General features: G+C 48.0%; 1 protein-coding gene across 1 annotated transcript in view; it reads right to left on the minus strand.

Moving 5' to 3' along the window:
• The window catches only part of LOC143961623 (E3 ubiquitin-protein ligase TRIM39-like), a 33,620-nt gene extending 24,211 nt beyond the window's left edge, over positions 1-9,409 (minus strand). Inside the window, exon 1 of the mRNA XM_077470946.1 lies at positions 7,201-9,409. Coding sequence (XP_077327072.1) covers positions 7,800-9,374 — 1,575 coding nt within the window. The 5' untranslated portion in view covers positions 9,375-9,409 and the 3' untranslated portion in view covers positions 7,201-7,799. The remainder of the gene's footprint in view (positions 1-7,200) is intronic.
• Between the last annotated feature and the right edge of the window lie 850 nt (positions 9,410-10,259).

Raw genomic sequence — 10,259 nt, forward strand, 5'->3', positions numbered from 1 at the left:
TCTAGTAAGATCATTCTACTTGTTCTTACAGGCTTGAGAAGATCTGCGGGGATATTGCTACTGCTGTTGTCAATATACGGTACGAGTATACCAACATAGCAGATATCAATGTTCTCTTATAAAAGCAGATATGTATACAAAAGGGATAGCGTAGCCATAACGGAGATATAATATGTTTCTCTCGTTATGCGGACTTTGCTTCTCTAATGTGCAAAGACATTTGAAGGCAGGAAGCCCAGCGCATTGCGCTTGATACTTACAAGCCGGCGAAGGCCCACACACACAGAGAACACGCCTCCAAGACCATGAGAAGGTTTTCATACTGACGGTTTTACCGCTGGTCCCGATTCAAACCAAGTGCGCTCCCCGATTAATTCAGACACAGGGAGACAGATGACAACAATCCATAAAACACACACCCTAGAATAAAATGTCCACATGAGTCCATATAATAAAATTTCCACAACAATGAGCACAATAGCTTTTTTTATTACGAACATCTATATCTGACCACTTCTCAGCCCCCAACTCCACCCCCAGCTTATATCACCCCCAGACCACTTCATATACCCACCTGGCAGACATCAGTCAGAGCTGCTTCTTAACCCCAGCTGAGGGACATCATCCCATAGTCACCCCACAGACACTGCAAGAAATCCCTCCCCATACTGCTCCCATCATACCCTCCGCAATCCTCTCCTGTACATACTGACCCCATCATACCCTCCGCACTCTTCTCCTGTACATGCTGACCCCATCATACCCTCCGCACTCTTCTCCTGTACATACTGATCCCATCATACCCTCCACTTTCTTCTCCTGTACTAACTGACCCCATCATACCCTCCGCACTCTTCTCCTGTACATACTGCCCCATCATACCCTCCTCACTCTTCTCCTGTACATACTGCCCCCAACATACCCTCCGCACTCCTCTCCTGTCATACTGCCCCATCATACCCTCCACCCTCTTCTCATGTACATGCTGACCCCATCATACCCCCCTCACTCTTCTCCTGTACATACTGCCCCCAACATACCCTCCGCACTCCTCTCCTGTCATACTGCCCCATCATACCCTCTACCCTCTTCTCATGTACATGCTGACCCCATAATACCCTCCACACTCTTCTCCTGTACATACTGCCCCATCATACCCTCCGCACTAATCTCCTGTACGTACTGCCCCCATCATACCCTCCACACTCTTCTCCTGTACATACTGCCCCATTATACTCTCCGCACTCCTCTCCTGTACATACTGGCCCCATCACACCCTCCAGAAATGTTATTTAATCACAACATTTTATGTATAGTGTATACTACATAAAAAAATTACCATTCATTGCATTGTACAGGGGTAATGAATTTAAAGAGGAGGTCCACCTAAACAAATATATTAAAAGCCAGCAGCTGCAGTATTTAAAAAATGGACACTTACCTGTCCCAGGGTCCAGTGATGTTGGCAGCCAAAGACGATCAATCGCTTGGCTCTCTGCAGCCGCCGCCATCCTCGGTGAGGGAATCGGGAAGCGAAACGTTGCGGTTTCACTTCCCGGTTCCCTACTACGCATGTGCGAGTCGCCCTGCGCATCCTAACTAGTCCCTGCTATCTCCTGGGACCCATGTGTGTCCCAGCAGACAGTGCGGGGAGATGGGAAGAGGCCTAGACTCCCTTGGGAGTCTATTCCCGAATGTGCCTGCACCCTCCTCCCCCCTGAAAGGTGCCAAATGTGACACCAGAGGGGGGGAGGGTTCTGAAAAGCGGAGGTTCAATTTTTGTGTGAACCTCAGCTTTAAGGTACTGCATTTAAAAAAAAATTTGCCGTGCGCTGCTAATGTGTTCAGGTTTGGCTTGAAGATAAGGTGGCAACCCTAGGCTGGGGAGTGGCATGGAGTGTATCTGGGAGCCCTGACCAATCCCCAACTAGGATTGGCAGGGGGCAGGCCTCTTATATATATACTCATGGTCAGCCTGCTGTGGGAGGAGTTGTTGGGTGGAACAACTGAGTGATGGAGTGTTAGGCTGTCGTGGCCCTTGATGGAACCCCCTTTCTGGGGAGGGGGTGACCTTAGGCCTGGAGCTTGGGAGCTGGGAAGGAACCTCTCCATACAGGGTCATCAAGAGGTGTCTGGAACAGGAGCAGGTGGAGTTCAATGAGGAGCACTGCTGGGAAAGTCATTCAGGAGGGATCCATTCCGGGGTCAGTGAGTGAGAATCACATTGAGAAGCTCTGGGAGAGACATACCAGTATTGGATGTGAAGTCAGAGGGAGAGACTGTGGTGTCGTTGAAGTTGAAGTCAAGTTGCTGCAGCCAAGAGGGTTGTCAGGATTTGCACAGGACTTACTGGGATCAGTAGTCCACCAAGTTTCAGTTAGCACAAATATACTTTTTCATCGTTATTGGTTGCTACACTAAAAGGGGACTGCAGACCCCTGCCAGCAAATGGTGGATATGGAACAGTTGGGACTTATTCAGAGTGAGGCCTAACCATGTGCTAACTGTGACAGGAATCTAGGATTGCACAGTAGAGAAAGTGGAGTGAACTCAAGTAGAGCGCTGGAGGAGTGTGGAGCTTTAGGGACTGCCCATATAGATTCAACAATCTTTTGTTCAAACTAAGGAAGATTCATCACTTGGGCATCCCATGTCCCTTTCCCCTATCCAAGTTAAATCTCCCAATAAAAACAACAAAAACAAGCTGAAGGACTGTTCATTTGTCTGGCAACGTGTGTCTGGAAGTGAATGCCTGGCCTAGCAGGGTGACGGGTGGAACTACCACACTCAGCGACCACACGTTGGGCACCACTACATATATTGGCGTCCTTTTTTTCCCACACATAGAGTTTTCTTTTGGTGGTATTTCATCACCCCTGCGGTTTTTATTTTTTGCGCTTTAAACAAAAATAGAGCGACGATTTTGAAAAAAAACGCATTATTTTTTACTTTTTGTTATAATAAATATCCCCCAAAAATATATAAAAACAATTTCCCTCAGTTTAGGCCGATACATATTCTTCTACTTATTTTTGGTAAGAAAAAAATCGCAATAAGCGATTATTGATTGGTTTGCGCAAAAGTTATAGCGTTTACAAAATAGGGGATAGTTTTATGGCATTTTTATTAATATTTTTTTTTTACTACTAATGGCGGCGATCAGCGATTTTTATTGTGACTGCGACATTATGGCAGACACATTGGATATTTTTGACCCATTTTTGGGACCATTGTCATTTATACAGCAATCACTGCTATACAAATGCAGTGATTCCTGTGTAAATGACACTGGCAGTGAAGGGGTTAACCAGTGGGTGGCAGTGTAAGGGTTAAGTGTTCCTAGGGGTGTGTTACTAACTGTGGGGGGCTGGGCTTTCATTTAGTGAACACTGATCTCTGCTCCAATCACATGGAGCAGAGATCAGCGTCACTAATTGCTAGGCAGAATGGGGAAATGCTGCTTGAGACGATCGCGGGTATGCCCGTGGCGATCGAGTCTGCGGGACCCGCGACCAGACTCACGGGAGTCCCGCCAGCGGCGCGCTCATGATGGAAGGGCAGCATTAAAGGTTGGACGTACCTGTACGCCAATATGCCTGCCCGTGGCATTCTGCCGACGTACATCGGCGGGCGCCAGTCGGGAACCGTTTAAAGTCTATGGGACACGAACATGAAAAATCAAAAGTGCTCATTGTAAAGGCTTAAATGCAAGTTATTGCCATAAAAAGTGTCTGGGGACCCGGGTACTGCCCCAGGGGACATGTATCATGCTAAAAAAAAGTTTTAAAAATGTATTTATTTTCAGGAGCAGTGATTTTAAAAATGCTTGAAGTGAAACAATAAAAATGAAATATCCCTTTAACCCCTTGCCGCCCGCCCATTGTCAAATGACGGCTGCAAAGTGGTTTCAAAATCCTGACTGGACGTCATAGACCGTCCTCAGGATTTTGAGCCACTGCGCGCCCCTGGGGGTGTGCATCGCGGCGATCGTTGTTTTGCGGGGTGTCAGTCTGACACCCTGCAACTACGATCTCAGTAAAGAGTCTCCGAGGGAGACTCTTTACCATGTGATCAGCCATGTCCAATCACAGCTGATCACAGTATAAATAGGAAGAGCCGGTGATTGGCTTTTCCTCATTCGTGTCTGTGAGATGCGAGTAGAGGACAGCTGATCGGCTGCTCCTCTGACATGGGGGGTCTGTGCTGATCGATAATCAGCACAGCCCCCCCGAGGATGCCCACACTGGACCAGCATGGACGCCACCAGACCACCAGGGATGCCCAGCAGCAAGTATGCCACCCTAGACCACCAGGGATGCCAGTCAGTGCCCACGATGGATTCCAATCAGTGCCCACAATGGATGCGAATCAGTGCGCACAATGGGCATCACTGATTGCCATGCATTATTGTCTGGCACTGATTGGCATCCATCAGTACAATACAATGCCACCTATCAGTGCCCATCCATGCCAACGATCAGTGCCCATCCATGCTGCCTGTCAGTGCCCATCCATGCCCATCTGTGCCACCTAGCCATGCCCATCTGTCCCGCCTATCCATACCCATTCGTGCTGCCTATCTATGCCAATCCGTACCATGCCAATCCGTACCAGTTATCCATGCCAATCTGTGCCAGCTATCAGTGCCAATTTGTGCCACCTATCAGTGTCCATCCGTGTCGCCCATCAGTGCCACCTATCAGTGCCCATCAGTGCCACATATCAGTGCCCATCAATGCCACCTCATCAGTGCCACTTCATTGGTGCCACCTCATCAGTGCCACCTTATCAGTGCCCATCAGTGAAGGAGAAAACGTACTTATTTACAACGTTTTGAAACTGAAACAAAAAAATATATATATTTGTTCAAAATTTTCTGTCTTTTTTTATTTGTAAAAATGTAATTTGGGTACAGTGTAACATGACCACGCAATTGTCATTCAAATTGCAACAGTGCAGAAAGCTCAAAATTGGTCTGGGTGGGAAGGTAAGTGCCTGGTATTGATGTGGTTAAATATCGTGCCGGGGGGGGGGGGGGGGGGTCTCCTTAGTATGCCTGTAAAGTAGTGTATCTGTCCAATGTTTATAACAGTACCACAGCAAAATGACATTTCTAAAGGAAAAAAATGTCATTTAAAACTGCTTGCGGCTGTAATGTATTGCCGGATCCCGGCAACATAGATTAAAATCATTGAAAAAAAACGGCATGAGTTCATTGAAACTTGTCCGGTCCTTGCTGGACCAGTTACATTTCCATCCATCTATGGGCAGGTTTAGTAGCTCCTGATGTTTTCTTATGCCTGGGGAGCTCACTAAGCCTCCATGTACAGGAGTTCTTTAGGGTCCATTCACATGTGGAGCAGACATGTGTGTCCTGTGCAGGGCTCTTATCAGCACAGGGATGGACGGGCATTGTGTGCATATCACTGTGCCAGCGCCCCATTCACTTCTATTGGGACCCACACCTGTATGTTATATTAGGATACAGAGGCTGTGTCCATGCAGCCTCATGTCCAAGTAGATATGAATGGGGTACTGACATGGGGATGGGCACAACACCTATGTGCTGATAGATGACAGCCCTGCATGGGAGATGCATGTTTGCACCTCTTGTAAATGGACCTTTACTAAAAATTAAAGCTGCACAATTAATTGCCAAGAATCATTAACGCGATCTTGACTAAAGTGTTTCACAATTCTTTCTATTCAAAGCATTCTCTCTGCTCTTCTGAAGCCACAGCCCTCAGAAGAAAGGAAGAGAAAAACAGTCTGCCAAAAATCAAAGCATTCTTAATCAGTTGAACTTAAGTATAAACATTGTAACAATTTGTCAATGGAATAGACTTTGTGTGTAAGTGAAAAAAGTTTAACCACTTAACCTTTTTCTGACATTTGCTGGTTTCAAGTTAAAATCATTTTTTACTTTGCTAGAAAATTACTTCGAACCCCCAAAGAATATATGTTTTTTTTTAGTAGAAACCCTGGAGAATAAAATGGTGGTTGTTGCAATATTTTATGTCACGCTGTATTTGCGCAGCAATCTTTCAAATGCAATTTCTTTTTTTGAAAAAATGACTTGAATTTAAAGAAAAAAAAAAACTAACCAGTAAAGTTAGCCCATTTTTTTGTGTGTAATGTGAAAGATTTTACGTTGCGAGAGTCCTGAAAGTATGTTACTGTTACCTGTTGGCTGAGTAGAGGCAGTTTTAGCAGCACAGAGGAGAGGACACCACTCAGTTTGGCTGTGCAGGTAGAGAGGAAAGGGGGTCCGAGAGAAGGGCACAGGAGGGGAGGGGGTCCGAGAGAAGGGCACAGGAGGGGAGGGGGTCCGAGAGAAGGGCACAGGAGGGGAGGGGGTCCGAGAGAAGGGCACAGGAGGGGGTCCTACAAGAGGGGAGGGGGTCCGAGAAAGGGCACAGGAGGGGAGGGGGTCCGAGAGAAGGGCCCAGGAGGGAGGGGGGGTCCGAGAGAAGGGCGGAGGAGGGGAGGGGGTCTGAGAGAAGGGCGCAGGAGGGAAGGGGATCCGAGAGAAGGGCACAGGAGGGGAGGGGGTCCGAGAGAAGGGCACAGGAGGGGAGAGGGTTTGAGAGAAGGGCACAGGAGGGGAGGGGGTTCAAGAGAAAGGCACAGGATGGGAAGGGATCCGAGGGAAGGGCACAGGATGGGAGCGGGTCTGAGAAAGGGCACAGGAGGGGAGGGGGTCCCAGAGAAGAGCACAGGAGGGGAGAGGGTCGGAGAGAAGGGCACAGGAGGGAAGGGGTCGGAGAGAAGGGCACAGGAGGGGAGGGGGTCTGAGAGAAAGGCACAGGAGGGGAAGGGGTCCGAGAGAAGGGCACAGGAGGGGAGGGGGTCACTATAGAGAGCAGGAATATGCTCTGAGATGTCTAAACTAGAGCAGGGAGAGATAACAGGAGGGGGGGGGGGGTGGTGATGGTCTCCCAAAGACATTGTGAGAGATAAATCAGGAGTGATAGAAATGAGTGGAGAGGGGGAGGGGGGAGAGAAGCCGCTGTCCAGGAGAGGGAAAGTTGTATACATGTAGACTGAATCAGGAAAGTGCTGATACCTTCCCAACCTCACGTGCCTCGCCTGCTTCCCTCTACTGTTGCTGAAAGACAAGTACTGTGTACTGTGCAGGCAGGGGGGGGGGGGGGGGGTGTAATGCTACGATCTACATGTAGGGGCAAAGCCGCTCTCTGCCTGTATTATATGCTGCAGAATGGGAAGGGGTTGTACCCAGCAAACTGCGTCCTCTTCTCACATTAAATAATCCCACCCAGGGCAGATGCCCCTTCTGCCCATCCCTAGTACCCGCCTTGCACATGAGACCGGGGAACATGCTGCACAGGAATGTCCATCGTAGTGCCCCCAACACCAACACTGACACCACTCCTCAGTGTACATGGAATAGGAGGAGGAAAGAGAGGAGAGGTGACCACATCCTATCCCTTCACAGCAACCGCACTGCATCCTCAGAATCTGATCTTTGCTGCCACCCAACACAGAGAGACCACGTGTGGGGCAGAGGGTGGGGGAGGGGAAGGAGGAAAGGTTCCCAGTGTCACTCACTGTGATAACTTCCTGGTTAGAGAATTAGAGGAAAACAAATGTTGGATAGATAGATCATCTTGTCTTAGTGACTGTCCAATAGCAGTGACTCCTGTAGTTGGTTAGTTATTCCAACAATCACAGTGAACTGTGAGGTAGGAAGAAATATCACCTAAGTGTCCCCAATAAATGATCTTTCCACCAATCTGACCCCCTCTCACTGTGACATCACCAGTCTCTGGGCGGAGTTCTCACATCTCCTGTTTCCCCCCACATATCTTTATACAACCTCTCCATACACGTATCCCAGCATGGAGGGGCTCAGTGAAGGTGGTGGTGAAGGTGTGGAGATGTCGGATCGGGTCACACAGATCATAAAAGGAGATCCGTCCGACCGCATAATCCAGATATATCCTGACTCTGTTACTGGAGATATTGGGGGGTAAGAGGATCCATTTACTGTCATGCATCACCTCATACTGATCACCAGTCCTGTACAAACACCAGGACTTCTTATTACATCCAATCTGTGGCTGCCCCCCTCTCCTGTCTATACTGGGGTAACATATCCCGACTGTCCATCCATCTGACCCCCCGACATCCACTTCCCAGTAATGTCTCCCTGAGGAGAAACTCCGACTGCTCAACACCTGAGGATAACGCTGAAATCTCTCTGGTGTTTCTGGACGATTCTGTTTTCTATCTGACATGGATACAGTTTTCCTGTCATCTGATATATGGAGATTATTATGAGCTGTATTTACATCCAGTAATATGTCTGCAGCTCCCTGTATATAGGAGGATACATTTATCTCTGTTATTATATCAGATAATGTGTGTAATGTGTGTGATATCCCATCCACATCCAGACCCCCTCCATCATGGAGGAGCTCCTCATGTCTCTCTCTGTCCTCATTATCTCCATCCTCAGTATCACACAAGTCACCTGTGTCTGATTCCTGTAAGACAGTCAGTGGATCCGTCACGTTACACAGCTCCTCAATGTGACGCAACTTCCTGGACAGCTCCTCCTTCTTTATTTCCAGATCCCGGATGGAGATGGAGATCCGCTCTGCCCTCCCGGAGATTTCCCTCAGGACTCTCTTCTCCAGGTCTTCCAGACGTTTCCTGAGATCTCTAAACAGGACAGTGACTCTCTCGGTGTCACCAGCTGCTTCTTCTTCTACTTTCCTCCTGTGTTCCTGCAGACTCTGGACTCTTTCCTCCGTCTCCTCTCTCTTTGTCAGAAGTTTCTGCAGAACATTCCTCAGTGTCTCCTTCTTCTTCTCAGAAGCCTCACCCAGTAACTCCATCCCATGTCCTTTATGCTTTCCAGTCACACAAAATTTACAGATACAGGTCTCATCCTCAGTGCAGTAATACTCCAGGATCTTCTTATGGACGGAGCATTTCCTGCTCTCCATGGACAAGGTGGGGTCACATAAGACGTGTTCTGGGGACTTTTTGTGAACTCTCAGGTGTTTATCACACAGAGAAACCTCACAGTGCAGACAGGATCTAACAGCAGGTACAGGAGAGTCCACACAGTAAGTACAGAAGACCCCGGACTCCTCCTGATGTGGCTGAGCAGACAGGAAATTCCCCACTATGTTACGTAGTGTTATGTTCCTCTGCAGTGCAGGCCGATCCGGAAACTTCTCTCTACATTCAGGACAGAAATATCCTCCAGACCCCTTCTGTGTATCCAGCACACGATCAATACAGACCCGGCAGAAGTTGTGTCCACATCTCAGGTTTACAGGATCTGTATAAATGTTCAGACAGACGGAACATTCCAACTCGGCTCTTAGATCAGAAGACGCCATCGCTGACAGCAGACGAGGAAATGAAATGAAGTTCTCTGACACTGGAGAGGAAGGCAGTTGGGAGGGTCACTTCCTCCTACACAGGGCGAGGCTGGGCTGTGACTTGTACTTTATTCATAGGGTTAGATAGGTATATGATTGGATACAAATAATAAGAAATTCTCACTAATAATAATTTACCTATTTCAGAAAAATGCTCATCCTGTATTTAGGGTTGCCACTTTTTCTTCAAGCCAAACCCGAACACTTTAGCGGTGCAGTTTTTTTTTTTTCGTAAACACTATAGCGGGGGTCTCCAAACAAAGGGCCAGATTACTGTCCTTCACACTTTAGAGGGGCCGGACTGTGCCCATTGGGAGTAGAAAATGCCCTGATGTCAGTGGGAAAAAATAATGCCCTATCGTTTGTTTCAATGGGAGTAATTGTGCCCCATCATTGGTCTCAGTGGGAGGAACTGTGCCCCATCATTGGTGTCAGTGGGAGGAATTGTGCCCCATCATTGGTATCAGTGGGAGGAATTGTGCCCCATCATTGATATCAGTGGGAGGAATTGTGCCCCATCATTGGTGTCAGTGGGAGGAATTGTGCCCCGTCATTGGTATCAGTGGGAGGAATTGTGCCCCGTCATTGGTATCAGTGGGAGGAATTGTGCCCCATCATTGGTATCAGTGGGAGGAATTGTGCCCCATCATTGGTATCAGTGGGAGGAATTGTGCCCCATCATTGGTATCAGTGGGAGGAATTGTGCCCCTTCATTTATGTCATTTGCCCTGATTGCTGCTGTCATTGAAAGAAATTGTGCCCCATTTTTGCTGTAATTTGAAAGATGTGTGCCCCATCATTAGTGTCAGTGGGGGGGAATCATGCTCCATTGTTTGTATCATT

Source organism: Lithobates pipiens, unplaced genomic scaffold (assembly GCF_037356315.1).
Source record: "Lithobates pipiens isolate NorthernLeopardFrog02 unplaced genomic scaffold, aLitPip1_a1.2 Scaffold_8, whole genome shotgun sequence".
NCBI classification, from domain to species: domain Eukaryota; kingdom Metazoa; phylum Chordata; class Amphibia; order Anura; family Ranidae; genus Lithobates; species Lithobates pipiens.